The 21,074-nt window shown below is 29.4% G+C and overlaps 1 protein-coding gene and 1 long non-coding RNA gene across 3 annotated transcripts in view; both read right to left on the bottom strand.

Moving 5' to 3' along the window:
* Positions 1 to 1,103: 1,103 nt before the first annotated feature.
* Positions 1,104 to 2,872, bottom strand: LOC111624163. Its single transcript, XR_002756527.1, has 3 exons — positions 2,704 to 2,872; positions 1,495 to 1,807; positions 1,104 to 1,379 (listed from the first exon to the last, which is right to left on the bottom strand). It is a non-coding gene; the product is annotated as an uncharacterized LOC111624163 (long non-coding RNA).
* A 6,437-nt stretch (positions 2,873 to 9,309) lies between these two features.
* The window catches only part of LOC111624155 (zinc finger protein GLIS3-like), a 37,772-nt gene continuing 26,007 nt past the window's right edge, over positions 9,310 to 21,074 (bottom strand). For both annotated transcript variants that reach the window (XM_023366952.1, XM_023366953.1), the window contains exons 4-10: positions 16,131 to 16,292; positions 15,853 to 15,963; positions 14,090 to 14,249; positions 12,381 to 12,435; positions 12,050 to 12,174; positions 10,413 to 10,584; positions 9,310 to 9,516 (exon numbers count right to left, since the gene is read on the bottom strand). In XM_023366952.1, coding sequence (XP_023222720.1) covers positions 9,507 to 9,516; positions 10,413 to 10,584; positions 12,050 to 12,174; positions 12,381 to 12,435; positions 14,090 to 14,249; positions 15,853 to 15,963; positions 16,131 to 16,292 — 795 coding nt within the window. In that variant the 3' untranslated portion in view covers positions 9,310 to 9,506. The remainder of the gene's footprint in view (positions 9,517 to 10,412; positions 10,585 to 12,049; positions 12,175 to 12,380; positions 12,436 to 14,089; positions 14,250 to 15,852; positions 15,964 to 16,130; positions 16,293 to 21,074) is intronic.

The raw sequence follows: 21,074 nt of genomic DNA, 5'->3' as shown, positions 1-21,074 counted from the left end.
ACCAACGCCATGTTATTTCTTCCCAGGCAGAAGCGAACCTCGTCACTAAATACTAAATGATGCCGTCACTCCAAACGGAACAACTGGTAAAAATTGATTAGTGGTAGGAGTTTCGAGGGAGACCAAGAATGGAATTTTGCATCCGCCGGTAGCCCGGCAAGGGCGAGGAACGATTCCGCATCACCTTCGCCACGCTCGAGGGATGCCGCGTGTGTCCGATTGGTAGTCCAAGTAATTATAGTGTCGTGCGGGTAACACGGCCGTACTGCCAGAAGCCGACCGTAGGCCCTCCTACTTTTGTGGGCCCACCGCTAGAACACAATCGGAGGTCGGGTGCACGGTCTAGGCATCCTTATCGGCTAAGAAATCGACACAGCTAAGACAACGGATAGATTTTATAAATGTAACGCGCGTCATTCCCACCAGCTCTGTATCTTCATCGACACCAATTTTACAATCATTCGCATTGCCTGACCGGAAAGTATTTGCACAAAGTATTTACAATCATTCGCATTGCCTGACCGGAAAGTATTTGCACAAAGTATAGAGATTCTTGGATCGCTTCTGCGGGATAAATTGATGGAAATATAGTACAGTCGACCCCCCTATAACACTGTTGATAATTCCATTTTATATGAATTCCATGTTGTACGAATCACTTATATTTTACAAATACGTGTGCCGGGCTGTGAACGGCTCACGTATTTGTAAAATCTAAGTGACTCGTACAACACGGAATTCATATAAAACGGAATTATCAACAGTGTTNATCAAATTGAAAATAGTTCGTTTGATTTTCGGCAATTCTCTTCAGCGGTAGGTGTTATATAACAATTACTATGGTTATTGAAATATTGGATGTAAATGGGGTTTGCTTGCAAAACCTCCGCTGACGAAGTCGCGGGTAACAGCTAGTGACAAATATTCTTAATCCAATCTAAGACATTATTACAACTCTGGTGCTAGCATTTTTGTTAAATATTACATATATTGCGTCGAAAAAACGTGGTAATTATACATTAATTATTCAAAAAATCATACTTAGCATTTAATAAAATTTTTAATCATTTTTACGAAAATATTACAGATAAAGCTGCCTCGTTTTGTCAACGAACAATCCATATTTATCGCTATCTATTTTCTCGATATGAAAAAAGATTTCATTATAAATGCAAAATAGAATATTTACATCTTTGTTTTTGTGCGTCGAAATATATTTCTTCTTTGTAAATGACATTAGAGGGTCCATTGTAGACCGATTACGGGGACTAAAGATCATATTTTAAGTGTATTCTGACGCAATTACAATTACAAATTCGACAGTTTATTCGGATTATGTTTTAATTATTCGTCCGATAATCCATTCAAATAGTTTCATACTATAAAAATAAATCTTAAAAATTCATCAAGCGATAGAATTATATAATTTACGGTTTGATCCCTATTTTATAAACTGATTTAAATGAAGAATATATAGAAAAAGATAAATTTTACCGTTCCGTTTTTTTGTTGGAGCCGTGGCACGTTGCAATTGCCTACAATTTACCGTATCCGATGCTTTGTGAAGATGAATATTACGTCCGTTTTCTTAAAAATAATAAAGTAAAATGTCACAGTTTTCTTCCGTGCCGATTATAAAATTGTCTCGATAAGGCATTTTATATTTTCTTATATATTTTGATTTTAATTATTACGGAGCCTAGAGACAAATTCATTAATGTAAACTATTTTCACTCGGAACTCTGGTGCTATAAAATGCACTAACTCTTTCGAAAAAATTCGCTACATTTCAGCTTTTCAGGAAATCCTACAAGAAAAATATGAATTATTTTTTCGTTTAAAATAATAGTAATATTATTTTATTTCAAAAAATATATTTTTATAACAATAAAAAGGAAACACTATTTTCTGGTTTTCAAAATGTAATTAACTACACTAAACTTTTACTAATCCGGCTATTTCTTGTACTGTACAGACGGTGCCGGATTACGAGAACGTACAGACTTAAAGTTCGCCTAAAGGCAATGAGTGACGTGACTTGTCGCCCTTCAATACTGATTCTTTTTGGAAGCAAGCGGACAAATAATTAATTATGTATTAATGACAAATATTCTTAATCCAATCTAAGACATTATTACGCTTTCTTTGCCACACGAAAACCTAAATTACATTTTAAATATTATAATTTATCGGCCTTTACAATATATATTAAAATTATTCCCTTTAAATTGGACTCTTATTTATAAAAGATTCCAATTTAGAAGGAGGTGGCCAATTTGAGGGATTTTATTATAATTTAATTCACAAGCCGATATTTTGGACGTTAATGTTAACCATTTGTTTCAAACCACGAGAAAAGAAAACCTTGACTATTTATATTAGTTTACAGCTTGTTGATAAAATAATAGAATTTAAGATTTCCAAATATTCCATCAAATATGGATTAATTTATATAATAACGTTTTATTAAAGTTTCGAAATTCCAATTTAAGTAGGGCAAATAAGAGAAAAAAACAGACAAAACAATAAAAATGATTCTAAATTTTTGGCACAGATAATGTCATTAAATGATAATAATATAAATTAATAATGTAATTAATGTGGTTAAACAGGATTATCGCATTACTCGAAATCTTTCGATTTTCTGTATCTTTCTTGCTAAAAGCATTATAACATTTAAAGAAATAATTACGAAAATCTTACCCTCCAAAATGAGAAAGAGAATCAAACGAAGTAAAGCTTGTTGTCATGTCATCCAGTGATGGTAAAGTAACATTTCCTTGGAAATCGTCCGGATCTTGTTTGAAAACGGATGGAAAATTGCTAGATATTTTCCTAGAATCTTTAACAGAATTATTCATTAAACCAGTGGAATCTGTAAGAGAAAAAATATTTTGTAACATTTATAATAAGAATCAAAGTTTCGTAGTTTATCGTAGAAATTCTCATCTCATAGTGCCATATCAGGTTTTCCCGACCTCGGCCACACCCGGCACAGATTAGTAAGTAGTTAGTCACTACGCCAAGGCGTTACTGGGGAAAGTTAGTACCCAGAGTGGTTTCCCGTTGCCTTCTCTGGGGCGCGATGTTACGCGAGGGGAACTAATGCCTTCCGGGAGGACTTTTATGGGGAACTGGCCTCCTATTTAGTCGTTATTGGCAAGGAGAAAACCCGGAAAACTCCAAGCAGCCAGCCTGTCCGATCGCGGCGCGAACCCACGACCGAACTTCCAGTGTTTAGGGTACGAAGACCACTCGGGCACTGGTGGGCTATCGTAGAAATTAGCTTTAATTAAATACAGTCTAAACAATTAAAAAAATCCAGCAACCAGTAGCGTAACTTTCCAGGCTGTTAGAAAATAACTTTTGTTTTTAGTACAATATAATAAAAAAAAATGTACGTGGCGCCATCTGTTATGAGATTTTGTTATTATATTTTGTTTTCATAACAAATATATGAAAACTTTGTATATTTTTAATTATTATCGAATAGAAAAAAGCTTAATTTTGAGGGTAGTAACCAATTTCATAAAACATTGTAAATGCTAATAACATAACATTTTCATTAAGTCCTATCCCACTCGCGGTATGACACGTGACCTCTTCTATCACTCCACCCCCTCGACCTTTCACCACCAAAATTTACTAGCATTAATGTCCCTTATACACAAGCTGCCGTGCCAAATTTTATTTCAATCTTCTCCATTTTGGAATATTAAACGAAATGTTTGGTTTTTTCCAAATCCTCCTCCCCACTCCTTCCAATTTATGATATTTGTATGATCTTATGTAGTCTAATAATTAATTTTATATAAAAATTATTGTAAAATTGTATTATTATCCTCCACAGTCGAATTCTTTTAAAGTACAGTTTTTCAAATAAAAAAGATTTATTTTTAACACACCAATATCACCATTAATGTTTCATCCACCGTTTTTACATGCCGATTAATTTAATTGACTAAACATAAACATAGTCGATATATTATTAAATGCAGTAGATAATTGTTTTAGTTTTTCCAAATTCATTTATTTTGTCGAAATAATTATAATAATAGGGCACTTGTACTAAACATAGGAGTTCACCTTTNCGCCATATCACTAGCGGACATTTGAAATTTGCCGACTAGGACGGTCGGTTAACCGAGGTGTCGGTTAATCGGGGCTCGGATAATCGAGGCTCTACTGTATTATTATATTACAGCATAGAACAATATTAACGAAATGAAATAACGAACCATCGATTGATAAACATAATATATTAATAAGTTGTAAATTTTTATATTAAATGTCAGCCATTCTTTAACGTATAAATAATAAAATAAAAGATTCTCTTCCGTGACCGAAATTCTACATTTATCGAGTAAAATATACAAATATACTTAAATACATACCTTTATGAATTATTTATGGACATTCCGAAGGCGAATAATTGAAAATTCTCTACCGGGAGAAAGCAGACGATGTTTTCCCGGTTGTCGTGACAACCGCCGGTTTCTTATTGCGCAGTTTCCAGAAATTTCCTTTTTCTATTATTTGATCGAGTTAATGAATTGAGAAGATCAATTATTATTTGTATCTAAAAAATAAGACGGATTATTATAAAACCGGTCACTTTAATCCACTTTTATCTTTAAATATTATTACCTCTGTTGTTATGGTAACTAATCGAATGTTTATTCCGACATCGACGCGGATTTCGAAATTATACGAATATTTATTCTTAAATTATTTAAATAAATCGTAATAATACCGCATTTAAATTATTGTAATATAATTTCGTCTCGAATTTGGCGGTTGTTAACGGATAGAAATCCGTTTATGATTATTAGAAATTGCCGCGTTTTCGGCGAGTACTCGCTCTATTCTTACCAGATTTCGTTTATTTATTTTTACTTGGACGATAACTTAAGCTTTCGATCGATTCGATCGATTATTTAATTAAATAGCTCGATAAATCGGTAAATTACCACCGTATAGCGTACGAAATTCGGCTCAAAAATATGAGACGAGACACGATCTCGTTAGTGCCGATCTCGTTGTAGATCGGCTCGTAATCGTGGCGGAACGGACAGTTTTCTGGTGTTAAATAATCGATTATTCGATTAATTAAGGATATGTACCAACGGGATTAACTTTTTAAAACACTTTCTTTTTTGTAGGAGCTTCTTTCGCCACGAATTCGGCTATATCCGTAACGTGGATGGAGGATCTTACATCGAACCATTCGTTGACTAAGATTAAATACAGTCGACCCCCTTATAACACTGTTGATTTTTCCGTTTTATATGAATTCCATGTTGTACGAGTCATATGAAATTCATATAAAGTGGAAAAATCAACAGTGTTATAGGGGGTCGACTGTATAAAAGACAAAGCCCAATGTATTATTGTGTTTCTCTAGAAGTGACACGTTCCAAGTTTTTTCGCATTATTTCTGAGTTTTAAGTCCGGCTTTCGATTTAATTGAAATTTAAATAATTTTCCGTCTTAATGATAAACTACGGTCGTTCTTTAATAAATATAGTAACGTATAAAGTTTTCATACTACAAACGAATCGTCTGTACTTTCGGTGCATCAAAATAATTTAAATAAAATTTCGTGTCATTTTTTTATATTGATAATATTTATATTGGATTAAATATTTTATGACTAACTAAAAATGAATGTAAAATAAGACCTACTTCTAGTCTGTGAAGTATCTACTAAGGAAACTTTTCGTCATAATTTCGAGGATGTTTAGCCCTTTTTGTTTTCCTTTTATCGTCGGAAATATCTATCCTTTGCCAATTCCAGTCACCCGAAACGATAAACTTTTTCGTGCCGAAAAAAAAGAGATAATTACAGTAATTTCCTCCGTTAATAACCTTTAGAATTTTTTTTTCTTTTTATCTTAAAAATACTTTTTCGTCGTTGAAGGAAATTTAAAAACAAAAAGAAAATGAAAGTTATTTGTAGGTATAAGAAATATTCTCATAGATGTCATTTATTTGTTTAAACTAAAAATACTTGGATCGATTCTTTCGTATTTCAAGTTTTTTACGTGAAAAATTCTTTATATATATTTATCAATGTTTATGTGATATACATTTCAAGCATGCCTAAACATACTCGAAATACGTGTCATTCACTCTTTAATGTGGTACACTATATATAATGTGATATACATATTTATCCAAATTATTTAAAATTTTTATTTGAAACCTCATTACTACAAAATGAAATGACATAAATCAGAAACGTGCTTAACTAAAAGCACGTTTTTCAAAATTTGTAGCCAATCTTTTGTTAGAAAAATAGAAATTAAATGTGAAATTCTTAAATAAATGGTTTAAGGTGAATTAAAGTGATGAATGATTACTTCCTTTTATCTATCAAAAAAGAAAAGAAAATAAAAAAGAGCAAAGTTCAACTCGACGTGTATTGTCGAGTTATCATTAAAAAGATTAATAGTTAGATACTGAAAATGTTTTAAATTGTTTGATAAATACAATTATCCCTGGGTTTGGCAAGTTTGTTCGCTAATTCTTAATAGTAGACACAATTTTTATCCCGTGCGACTGACTTTGCCTGTAGTTTAATGTATAAGAAATAAATAAAGTAAATGAATTTTGTGTTCCGAGTACACTTGTGAATATGTGACGTTCCGTTTCTCTCGGAGTTTTATTGAAATCATTAAAATATTTCAATATTTTAAAAATAAACGTTAAAATATCTTAATGAACTGCTATTAAATAAACGTACAGGCCTACATAATTAAAAATAGTAACTGTTTATCTTGTATTAAACAATATTGTTACTAATATGTTTGATATTGTTGTATAAAAATTGTTCTCGCTGCCACGGAAAAATTTTTTATAATAGACATTGTTATCAGACATATTATGTCATTATTTAAATTTGGGTATGGCCCAAAAAATAGTTTACTAGTGTACTGTACCTGAGGCAGGAAAACCAAAGCGCAGTTAACTGACTTCTGAGCCACCCCGTATTTTAAAATGGAATTTAATAACGAATATCGAGTTTTCAATTAAACATTTAGTTTTGACTTCTTTATACTCGCATTTTTTAAATATATCATTTATTTTAAAATATTCATTAGTTTGTAATATAAAATTTATGAAACAAATTTATAATGGCTTACGAATATTTCTAATTAATTACATATTTAATTAAATTGTTTTTAAAATATTTGAACAATAAATTTTTAAAAGAGCGTTTTAACATTTAAGCATATTCTAAGAAAATTAATTATTTAAAAATATAAGAGGTATTTATAGAAAAAATTTGAGGAGTAGAAATATTCATTTTGGGGCTAAATTATCAATTCTTTATATAACTGTGTAAGTAAAAAAAAATAATTTTTAATAATTAAAATGAATAATGAGTCAAGCGTGAAATCTCCCAGTGAAAACTATTACATTTAGTATGCAACTTATACATTACAATTCATTTTGTTGCGTGCCACATTTTATTTTATTAACCATATTATGCGATTCTTCTCAGCTAAATAGAGATAAATGAATGCCCAGAAAAGCGAAATATTCAAGAAAATAGATATCATTCAAAAAAGCCAACATCTTCCATTATTAAGATTGATCGACTTGTTTTTCCTGACATCAAATTTTCGTTCTGTCGTCATTGATCTTATTTTATCATACGAATTGAAGTAATTAGTTCGGAAATATCAATTTAAGTTATTCAATTTATATTCCATTTCAGCTTTAATAGTTTTCATAATTTAATAGTGATAACTATTAAAATTTTCCATGAAAAGTCTTTCTGTAATGTACGGTGAGAAATTTTTGCTTCATTTATTCAAGATTTAGAAAGTTTGATTCAAGTCAGAAAATTCAATTTGAAAAAATCTACGAAATTTTTCTGAATATATCCAAATAACTGTATAAAATCTTAAATGTTTCTCAAAAAATTTTAATTAACTTTTATTTCTTCTATCTTTGAAATATCTGTACTTAAATATTGATGCTTTTCAATATTTGTGTTACGTCACTGAAGATATTTAAGCATTCATAAAAGCTTCTCAATATTTAAAGGTATTATTGTGTGGATATTACTACAAGAATGGACGTCGACATTCGAAACTTAATTTAATGAACAAATAGTTATATTTATTTAAGTAACAAGAGTATCTAATATTGTTTTTCCAATCTATCTATATTACTAGTCCCCGATACCTTATTAATGCAATATATCAGTTCCTGATTATTCGAAATATTAAATTTTTAAATAAAATTAATAATAATAAAGTAATGTATTGGTATTACTGTATTATCTGATTGTTACTTACTTTATACAGTCCTTCTGAATAGCGTCATCCTATAAAGCGCCAATGAATACTCGCGAGCGAATCTTCTCCCTAAATGTAAAATATCCCTTTGGCATCTGCTAATTATTAAATGTACTCCACTTTCAAACTGGAACTTGCGTGTTAATCTCGCTACTGATATACAATACGTTGTTTAACTCCACACTCGATTTAGTGGCAATTTCAGAGACGAACAAATAGTAGCGCTAAATCGAGTCAATTGAGTGACGTGACTTGTCGCCCTTCAATACTGATTCTTTTTGGAAGCAAGCGGACAAATAATTAATTATGTATTAATGACAAATATTCTTAATCCAATCTAAGACATTATTACAACTCTGGTGCTAGCATTTTTGTTAAATATTACATATATTGCGTCGAAAAAACGTGGTAATTATACATTAATTATTCAAAAAATCATACTTAGCATTTAATAAAATTTTTAATCATTTTTACGAAAATATTACAGATAAAGCTGCCTCGTTTTGTCAACGAACAATCCATATTTATCGCTATCTATTTTCTCGATATGAAAAAAGATTTCATTATAAATGCAAAATAGAATATTTACATCTTTGTTTTTGTGCGTCGAAATATATTTCTTCTTTGTAAACGACATTAGAGGGTCCATTGTAGACCGATTACGGGGACTAAAGATCATATTTTAAGTGTATTCTGACGCAATTACAATTACAAATTCGACAGTTTATTCGGATTATGTTTTAATTATTCGTCCGATAATCCATTCAAATAGTTTCATACTATAAAAATAAATCTTAAAAATTCATCAAGCGATAGAATTATATAATTTACGGTTTGATCCCTATTTTATAAACTGATTTAAATGAAGAATATATAGAAAAAGATAAATTTTACCGTTCCGTTTTTTTGTTGGAGCCGTGGCACGTTGCAATTGCCTACAATTTACCGTATCCGATGCTTTGTGAAGATGAATATTACGTCCGTTTTCTTAAAAATAATAAAGTAAAATGTCACAGTTTTCTTCCGTGCCGATTATAAAATTGTCTCGATAAGGCATTTTATATTTTCTTATATATTTTGATTTTAATTATTACGGAGCCTAGAGACAAATTCATTAATGTAAACTATTTTCACTCGGAACTCTGGTGCTATAAAATGCACTAACTCTTTCGAAAAAATTCGCTACATTTCAGCTTTTCAGGAAATCCTACAAGAAAAATATGAATTATTTTTTCGTTTAAAATAATAGTAATATTATTTTATTTCAAAAAATATATTTTTATAACAATAAAAAGGAAACACTATTTTCTGGTTTTCAAAATGTAATTAACTACACTAAACTTTTACTAATCCGGCTATTTCTTGTACTGTACAGAGGGTGCCGGATTACGAGAACGTACAGACTTAAAGTTCGCCTAAAGGCAATGAGTGACGTGACTTGTCGCCCTTCAATACTGATTCTTTTTGGAAGCAAGCGGACAAATAATTAATTATGTATTAATGACAAATATTCTTAATCCAATCTAAGACATTATTACGCTTTCTTTGCCACACGAAAACCTAAATTACGTTTTAAATATTATAATTTATCGGCCTTTACAATATATATTAAAATTATTCCCTTTAAATTGGACTCTTATTTATAAAAGATTCCAATTTAGAAGGAGGTGGCCAATTTGAGGAATTTTATTATAATTTAATTTACAAGCCGATATTTTGGACGTTAATGTTAACCATTTGTTTCAAACCACGAGAAAAGAAAACCTTGACTATTTATATTAGTTTACAGCTTGTTGATAAAATAATAGAATTTAAGATTTCCAAATATTCTATCAAATATGGATTAATTTATATAATAACGTTTTATTAAAGTTTCGAAATTCCAATTTAAGTAGGGCAAATAAGAGAAAAAAACAGACAAAACAATAAAAATGATTCTAAATTTTTGGCACAGATAATGTCATTAAATGATAATAATATAAATTAATAATGTAATTAATGTGGTTAAACAGGATTATCGCATTACTCGAAATCTTTCGATTTTCTGTATCTTTCTTGCTAAAAGCATTATAACATTTAAAGAAATAATTACGAAAATCTTACCCTCCAAAATGAGAAAGAGAATCAAACGAAGTAAAGCTTGTTGTCATGTCATCCAGTGATGGTAAAGTAACATTTCCTTGGAAATCATCCGGATCTTGTTTGAAAACGGATGGAAAATTGCTAGATATTTTCCTAGAATCTTTAACAGAATTATTCATTAAACCAGTGGAATCTGTAAGAGAAAAAATATTTTGTAACATTTATAATAAGAATCAAAGTTTCGTAGTTTATCGTAGAAATTAGCTTTAATTAAATACAGTCTAAACAATTAAAAAAATCCAGCAACCAGTAGCGTAACTTTCCAGGCTGTTAGTACAATATAATAAATAAAAATGTATGTGGCGCCATCTGTTATGAGATTTTATTATATTTTGTTTTCATAACAAAATATATGAAAACTTTGTATATTTTTAATTATTATCGAATAGAAAAAAGCTTAATTTTGAGGGTAGTAACCAATTTCATAAAACATTGTAAATGCTAATAACATAACATTTTCATTAAGTCCTATCCCACTCGCGGTATGACACGTGACCTCTTCTATCACTCCACCCCCTCGACCTTTCACCACCAAAATTTACTAGCATTAATGTCCCTTATACACAAGCTGCCGTGCCAAATTTTATTACAATCTTCTCCATTTTGGAATATTAAACGAAATGTTTGGTTTTTTCCAAATCCTCCTCCCCACTCCTTCCAATTTATGATATTTGTATGATCTTATGTAGTCTAATAATTAATTTTATATAAAAATTATTGTAAAATTGTATTATTATCCTCCACAGTCGAATTCTTTTAAAGTACAGTTTTTCAAATAAAAAAGATTTATTTTTAACACACCAATATCACCATTAATGTTTCATCCACCGTTTTTACATGCCGATTAATTTAATTGACTAAACATAAACATAGTCGATATATTATTAAATGCAGTAGATAATTGTTTTAGTTTTTCCAAATTCATTTATTTTGTCGAAATAATTATACAGTAGAACCTCGAAAACTCGGCTCTCGATAACCCGGCACTCCGGATAACTCGGCCACACCCTGGCAAGGCAAAAAAATCCTTAGTTAATTAATTTTCATTATAGACAGCTTTATAAAAGTATAAAAGCTCTCATAAAGTATTTTTCTGAGGTCTGTCTTATCAGATAAATTACTGTACACAGTGTATTCATTAATTTTCATTTTCATGTAGTAAAGGCTGTATGCCTTCATAAAGGACGTGCTTTTCCTTTGTTTAAGGGTATTTGGGCAGTTTATTCTCTGTTATATTCTCAAGTAAACAATACATACAAGTACAGTACAGTATTTTCTGAGGAAAAACGCATACTTATCCTTTTTTAACCCCATTCCCGATAACCCGGCATTTTCACAAACTCGGCCACCCTTCGGTCCACATTAGGCCGAGTTTTCGAGGTTCTACTGTAATAATAGGGCACTTGTACTAAACATAGGAGTTCACCTTTATTAATTAGAATAAGTAGAAGTAGGCCGAATAGTCGAGGTAATATTAAGAGACCCCTTTTAAAATTTTTTACACTGTCAAAAGTCAAAATATCTCCAAACGAAAAATATATTATTTGTATCATTTTCATAATCACCGGCATGCATTTGTATATAGTGTATATATTTACCTGATTCGCGGTATGAATATAAATTAACTGACTTTGGACCCGCTAATTCTTGCTTCATAGAATTTCTTATGGGTGGAAGAACTGGAATTCTACTCGTAAAATTTGTGTGATAAATAGTGTCGCTCCTGTAATTAAAAATAGAGTATAGTTAAACGTAATGAATTTATGTCAAATCTTTATGGTATTAATCGACGAGAATACGTTTATAACTGTTAAGAAAACTTGTATAAGCATATTAATGTAGAAGAAACCTGTATTTTATTATAATAAAAATTAAAATATTGAGTTATACGACTATTTAGAAGATTATAAAATGCAAAAAGCTCTTTACCTGTCAAACTCGGACCTTCTTTCCAAATTTGATGTGTGGCTTGTCGTGGGATTAACTGATAAAAATATATATACATATATAAAATATTAAAATATTGTAATCGAAAACCAGACATAATATACATGTAATTAATAATAGTTTCTGTGCATTAGACAGATAATTTTTTTTCTGGATTGACGAAAACCCTAAATGCTAATGTTAAATAAACAATCATTCGGCAAATTTGCAAATAATTAAAATATATGCACTATTAACGTGTAGGCTACTATTTTAGTGAATAGTGTACAAATGAAACAATGGTAGAAGTCAGTGAGAAGCTAAACAGTCAAACATTATACCGAGAATAACGTCAGAGTAGCCTAAATAAAATCTTAAAAGTTATATCATTACATTGGAAATGAAAAATAAAGCTATTCTCTTGTACGACTCTAAAAATATAGAACTATATTTCAAATATTTACTTTAGACCTATAGAGTAGTGTTTAGACCTCCAGAATAGGCCTATACGCTACCTCTAGCTTATTGTATTTGCGGATATGACCAGTCGTCTAATATTATCTGAATCAATAAATAAATGAAACATTACAAAATTTTCGTTTTTTGTAATCAGAAATTTGTTTGTAATTATCGTTATATTATTGAAAATAGGTTTGATTTTATTTGGATGATTAACAGTCTAGCATCACCAAACGACAAAACAGTAATGACGGTTCCGGCCACGTCGTTGCGATAAAAACGTTAGCACAATTGATTTAAATTAAGTCATTCAATCATATAAGACGTTTATTCTTAATATGTTAAACGTTCGTTTTTAACCTTGCACTCGACACTATATATTACAGTAATGCAGTTTAAATTTCAATTCATATGCTAATTGTTTGCTACTGTTGAAGATTGTAAACTTCCCTATTATTCAATTAAAATACACTACTGTTCTGTACCTCTTAGTGAAAGAAGCAAACAAGAAGGCAAAGCTTTGTCTTCGAAAAACAAACTTTTAGAACAAGTTATCAAATATCAGTCAATGAAATAAATGTTGCTGCACAGTTAAGTTTTTACAGCCAGATTTTACGCAGGATTTTGGAAAGCAGGATAAATATTGAAATGTAAAAAAAAAATGAGATCACGATTGTCAAGAGAAGGTAGTGAAGTCGAGTTAACTTTGAATGTTTGGCTTAGTAATGTTCGTGAAAAATGAGCTGTTAACGAGCCTGTTAATGGGCCACTAATTCGTCATAAAGCAGAACCACTAGCTAAAGATGCTGGAAGTTAAGTTTTATTGCAATCGACGGGAGGAGAAAATATGAGTATCGCGGCGATGAGGAAATTTCTAATTCTGCATCGGCTGAATTGCGTATAAAGCCAGAAGAGCCAAAAGTGATTGCCGAATTTTCACTGATAAATGCGGACTAAACAGAACTTCATTTTCTTGCAATGCGTGGTCATATTTACAGTATAATGCGTTTAAACTTCAAACATGTGTGATAAAGGATTTAGACCATCGAAGAAATTTACTACTGTAAAACGTTCCTTCAGCGATTTAATATAAATACAAATAGCAAGAATCATCATGAATTTACAGTTACTAGAAAGATTAATACCGATCTTATTCCAAACAAAATGAAGAATGTAGGCTTATGTTCAAATAGATTATAATAAAGCGAGTATTTAAAGCATGCCTTAATTAAAATAAATGCTAAAACTCCTACCTGCTTGGTGACTTGTCAAACATTTGGGATGATGATGTATATCGGGAAGGCTCGTGTTATTTATGGGCGGGTTTTCAGTTTGAGAGATAGGAACTATCGGCTGAATGATCAGACATTCATTTAGCAGCTCTGCATCGATATCTGTTATCCCGCTTCTTAACTAATTAAAAAATATATATACATAAATATATAATAATTATTTATATAATATAGCCTATATGTAACGTGGACTGGGCCGAAATACGTGATCCATTGTACACTTAAAAATAATAGTCATAAATTTTGTACACGTTTTGTATTATTTAATGGATTTAATATTTAATTCCTAATTAAATCGTTAGTTTTATACAATATTTTTCGTGGCATAAAATAAGTTATTTTACCGTAAGATCAACTTTTCAAACTAATCCTGGTACAGAAATTAAAATTACCACGTTACGTATGACGAAAATATCCAATTTTTGATGATTAATATAAATAAATTAAAAATTTTTTCAGTATTAAGTTAACATGCTAAACTAAAATTCAAATTTATTTAGCATATTGTCTATGTACTAAATGTGGACGAGGGGTGCTTAAACTATAACGCTGACCAATCTGTACTAATTATCGTCTCAGAAATTGCTCGAGAAAAATTCATTTATCCAACTTTCTAAAAGAAAAAGATAAAATGAATAATTCTATAGTTTAATTTCTGACTATTCTTCTACAGTTTGATTACATTACATTATAGAAAAAATGGTTAAAAATGTAAAAAATGCAAACTAATAATTGTTCATATTTACATCAAATTACAGCACATTCGAAGCACGAAGTTTGACATCGATTATTATCATCTAAATATCGCATCTGTATATACTACTGTGTAGAATTTTGAATGTTTGTGATTCATAATATAGAATCTAATTCGTAAATTGCATCATCTTATCGTACAATTACTAATTTTTATTAATTAAGAAACGTTCCTATTTCCATTTCAACAAATCAATTATAAATATTTTAATAAAATTAAAACTACATTATATTTATAATTTAGAAATTATAAGTAGGCAAGTATTCGTCCCTTAATTCTTAAAATTCTAATTATTCGATGAGTTTCCACGTTGTTAAATTATCACAAAATGCCACAATCTGTTAAAATTTCTAGAAATGTTTAACTCCGCGAATTGACATTGCTTAATACGAGAAAGGAATCTTGTAGGTTTTTTTCTAACGGATTAAAATTCCAGAGTTTACATTCCATACGCAAAAATATTTCTAAGCATTTCATCATTATACCCACTAAAAATATCTAAATTAAAGTAAACATTCTCCTATTTCTAGAGTTTTGATATCTTATCTGCGAAAATTATATAAATTTCCTGGAAATATCTCTAAATGATAAACTGAAATCTGAAATCATGTTTAACCTATGGCATTAGAAGTTATGAATTACGTATTCCTTATTTGATTCTTTTGGAGAAATGTCGTGTAATTTGTGCATTGATCTCATTTTGAATAACTTGCGAAGTAATTAAACAAGAGAGTAATTTAGATTTTACACTGTTTAGCTGACTTTTGTGTCGCTCTTGTATATTTGATCCGACTTTTTATACTTTTATTGTCTGATTTTGCTCGATTATTTGATAATTTAATTGTAAATCACAGATGTTTAGTATCGGTAAAATGTAGTTTTATAACTTTATAATTTTGTCTCTTACGGTTTTAAGACGGTGTGACGAACTTTAAGAGAAACATTTTTATTAAAAAAGTAAGAATATAACCTTTTTTTTAGCAGGATCATTTTTTGCAGAGTGGTTTTTAACGTGTTTTCTCAAAGAACTGGGATCTGTGTAACGTTTCGAACAACCAGGAACTTGACAAGCGTATGGTTTCTGTAAAACAAACAAAACAAACCATGTAGAGAAGGTTAGAACGGGTCGAATTCAATAACATCAATAATATGATAATCAAGAAATTTGTATAATTTTCTGTTTTGTTTGGTATTCTCCAGTATTTCCGTTATCGATAACCAAGATCATATAATAAAAGGAGAACGTACGGTGTCCTGATGGGTTCTTTGGTGTTTCGCTCGATCGGACGAATTGCTGAAAGCCTTGCAGCATCCCGTGTATTGACATACGTAGGGTCTTTCTCCCGTGTGAGATCTCAGATGTATCTTTAAATTTTCCAGACGTGAAAATGCTTTACTGCAGCCTTCGAACTAGAAAAGTACAAAAATGCAAATAATGTTACGTACGAGATTCTTAAGTAATAATTTTAAAAATGATCAATTTTATATTAAAATGTAGCTTAAATTTATAATGTTCTGCTTAGAATATTAATTTTTTAAAATTTAAATTACGGATAGAGCAATCTTATTGCGAAAACATAATTACCATCAAATATTAAGGTAACTTCTAAAATAAAATATAAATGATTAAGTAAATGTAAAATAAATTTTAAAAATGTGCTATTAAGCAGTGATTAGTTCATATTTTTTTCTGTTTTTTTCTGTCCAGGAGACTGTCTGGTGTCCTTGACAGATGTTGCATAAGAAAAACCTATATTTAAGGAAAAAACTAATAAACTGTATTTAAAAAAATGTAGATATTTTAAATTAAACAAAACTATTGAAAATATTAAAATTTTAATCTTCTTAATAGCTAGTTTTAAACTTGTTATTAAGAAGATTAATTATAAAACAGGGCAAAAAAGCAAATAATTACATTTAAATTTTGTTATTAAACTTAAAAAGTTTTATTTCTCATCGACACGTATTCGCATTTTAACCTCCCGACATGTTTATATTATTTTCTTTATTAAAACGTTATTTGCAATTTTTAATATTTATACAATAAGTTACAGAATATACAGCGCTATTATCTAAAATAATTTATACATTATTATTATTATTAACATGTAGAATAATTAGTGTATCAGTCATTTTATTCTCTTATTCGTATGGAATTGGTGCTTGGCAGGACTGTATTGTCATTAGCCTACTTGAATTTGTAACAATTTACTTACTTTTTTGTTAAGAATTGTGGTAACAAAGTTGCGAAAACACTTCATTTAAGCGAAGGAATCGCCTTTTTATTGGCCGTAATAATAAAATTAGCAGTGTATTTATAAAAATCGGGAATTAATTCACAAATATTGACGTAGGCTTACTATCGAGTGTTAAATCTTAGAATTAATACATAAAGATAAGTTATTTCAAGCATATTTATACAATAATAGATAGGCAATTAAATTACGTGTAGATCAACCTGCATATTAGGAACTTACATTGTTTAAAAATTAATTAAATTTTTATTTTTATAATCGATATATAGAACTACGAGATAGTGAAACTAATTAATAGACGTTTTATAAAGATTTCTAATAAATACGAATGGATCTAAAGGATGTCTAAAAATTCTATATCCGAAAATAGAACATAGAAAATTAACATCCTCTCTCTTTCTACTATTAAATCCGTTGTTTAAAATATTTAAATTAGTAACTATGGAAATAATTCTTTGTATAAATAAAAGTAAAATTACATAAATCTTCTGGAATTTTATTCTAATTATAGTGTAACAAATGTAGCTATTATAAATCATAAATATCTCGTTTACGAACAAGATTTGTATATAAAAATAAGTAAGAAATAATTTTTACAATCTCTAGACGCAGAAAAATATTTAAAATTCCGAAATATGCCTCAAACAACCACACGGGATGACATACACAAAATTGTTTCTCACTGCCACAGATCGTTTTAATAAAATACAGCTGCAAATACGTGAGAAGAGGAAATTTGGATGACACACGAATAACAAAAAACAAAAAAACCCTTCCTATGATTAATCAAATTTTTCAAAAAATGTAAACAGGATGAAGTTTTACAACTTTCAAAATAAAATAAAAAATATCTATTCGGAATGCAAATTTATTAATTAATAAATAACGAGATGCGAATAAAGTTAAATTTTAAACCAATTCTATTATAATAACGAATTTAATGCGTTGTTTTATGATAAGATTGATGTAAAGTTCACTAACGCAAACTTTAATATTTACGAATTTATCAATATTAGAATCAGTGTGAAGTCGTAGCAAATTGAACCTTAAGGATAATTCCCTAAAATTTATAGGGAATTATCCTTAATATGGATAGGAAATTTCTAATATCATATTTCTTCGAAACTGTCTAGACGGCGTAATATTTTTTGTTTTCTGTCTGTCATCGTTTCCTATAATTCAAAACTACCTTTGATCGGTATCAAATTGCCTTTTAATCACTATAAATATAGAAATAATGATTATATTATAGAAGTATAGAGACTATAGTTGTATAATATACTATAGAGCCTATGCCCATCTCTACAGTCTTACGATATAACCGTTATTCCCATATTTATAAATAATGCCTACATTGTAAGACAATGGGAATGTTTCTACAGTGTTTTTCTCCCTCAAAAAAGAAATTATTATCCGCGGACGAAAATCTGAAGAAAAAAGAAGTAAATTGTCATAACTGATACATTAATAATTAAGGAATAATCATACAATTATTGCGACATCGTCACAATACCGGGTCGTAATTTTTAATCATTATTTTATTTAAATTGGGTCGCAGTTTTCAATAAATTATAAATGTCAATTAAATTTACCGAATTAATCTTTTTTGTAATTAATAGGAAAGTTATTAACGTAGTTTTTGTAGATCATATTTTAAGATAATTTTAAAAAGTTAAATGCCATTAAATAATGTGACGTAGCCGAATTTAGTGAAATTCTTTAAAAANAAATTATAAATGTCAATTAAATTTACCGAATTAATCTTTTTTGTAATTAATAGGAAAGTTATTAACGTAGTTTTTGTAGATCATATTTTAAGATAATTTTAAAAAGTTAAATGCCATTAAATAATGTGACGTAGCCGAATTTAGTGAAATTCTTTAAAAATTAATATTTTTCTTAGCAAAAACTATTTTAATTTATGGTGTTTTTACTGTCAAATGAGTAGAATTGTTGCCAATTTTTTTTTTTTATGTAAATGTTGTAGGGAAATTTTTTAAGTCATCCGTCTTTCGAAGTTGCTATTTACGCCGATCGAAAAACACGCCAATCTTTATTTATCAACGGAGATGTAGGCGAAGAAAAACTGCATTTATCAAACGAAACCATCCGAAGTATGAAATAGTATGACGTATAATTCTAGGAAGAGAGGGGTTGGCTCTCATTCAGTGCAAATTCTCGCGGCCACGTGCCAAACTGACAACGAAATGCATTGTATACGTTGAAGATCTCGTGTCGTTTACGAAATTACGGACGCTTCCATAATGAGTTCCACGAGAGTTTAGTGTAAAAACTTTTAAATTTTACGATAAATATTTTGCGATTCTTTTATAGAGTAATGCTTCTAGAACGATAGAAAACATTTAAAAGCTGCAAAATTGAATTGCGTATAGTAACTTATATACGTGAAAAGCTTAGACCACCCATAGAAATTGATCCAACCCAATCACCGAGTCCTAGTGGGACCTCACAATTACCTGGGCTTCAAAAACTACTTCTTTTATCGCATTTCTTGTGTAAGAAAATCTTTACTTTTGTCAAATTTTATTATTTAAAAAATAAAATACATTTAATAATGCTGTTTTTCTGCTATATCGGAACCCCGATAAGATCGAAGCAGGTCTTCACTCTACTCTGTAAAATTTTCGACCCGTAAACATTAAAACAGTTTAATATATAAGTGGAAAAATTATATTAACAATTGATCCTGCAACTTACGTCAAGGATCAACTCGATAGAAAGAATATCAAAATGAATAATTATCTTCAAACGATAGGATGCAACGGTATACTCCTTTTCAGTTGTTACGACTATATAGAACTACGAGATAGTGAAACTAATTAATAGACGTTTTATAAAGATTTCTAATAAATACGAATGGATCTAAAGGATGTCTAAAAATTCTATNACATTAAAACAGTTTAATATATAAGTGGAAAAATTATATTAACAATTGATCCTGCAACTTACGTCAAGGATCAACTCGATAGAAAGAATATCAAAATGAATAATTATCTTCAAACGATAGGATGCAACGGTATACTCCTTTTCAGTTGTTACGACTATAATTAAACTCGTGAAAATTATGTAAAAATATAAATTATGTAAAAATATAAATAAATAATAAAAGAATAGAATAAAAATAGAAAAATTCTATTTATTTCGGTAACTTTTTGATAACTAAGTCATAACTTATCCGAATTCGCAAAGTTTCTGCAGGTTTCGTTCTAAAAGTTTGGGAACAATACTCTTTTTAATGTTTCTTCTTTAACGTTCAAATTAACATTTTCCTCCTTGCAATACCAGAATATTTTATTACTTCTTAACAGGCAATTAAAGCCAGATGGTCTTCCATGGTGTTTCAAAACAAAAACAAAAATAATAATCAATATATCAAAGTTTAAAGTAGAAAGGTTTCGGCAAAACAAAAATGAGTTATGATTAAACAGATAGGTTTACGTAATGAAGCTAATAAATTAAAATCTTGGCATCGACGTCTTAATATGAAAAGGTTGCGAAATTGGCAACATTTTCCTAAAAATTTTTCTCATCGTTGCATAAACTGAACGAAAATTGTTAACTGAATAAATCCATTCAAAAGCATTTAAGTGTATTGTTGATATAAGCAAAAATTTTTTTTTTGTAATTAATTTTAAAAAAATACGGAAAATGTATTTACAGTACTTCATCTAAAATATTTTATGTATTTCACCTCTTAAATTTCATAACAATATAGTAAAAACACCGGTGTGTAAACAGACTTTTTTGATTATATTTAACAGTCATTTCGTATTCATCTTTCTTCTTGAACAAATTAATATCATCATCTATAAGTAATTCATAATGAATATTACAGGAAAAGACGGTATAAGGATAGTAATTTCATCATTAATTAAGGATAGTATCTAAAATAACAACGGATATAGAAAACAGTTTA

The sequence above is a fragment of the Centruroides sculpturatus genome, unplaced genomic scaffold (genome assembly GCF_000671375.1).
Source record: "Centruroides sculpturatus isolate CEXI.00-Female unplaced genomic scaffold, Cexi_2.0 scaffold380, whole genome shotgun sequence".
Lineage (NCBI taxonomy): Eukaryota > Metazoa > Arthropoda > Arachnida > Scorpiones > Buthidae > Centruroides > Centruroides sculpturatus.
The sequence above is the reverse complement of the archived record's forward strand: the minus strand, read 5'-3'. Positions and strand labels throughout refer to the sequence as shown.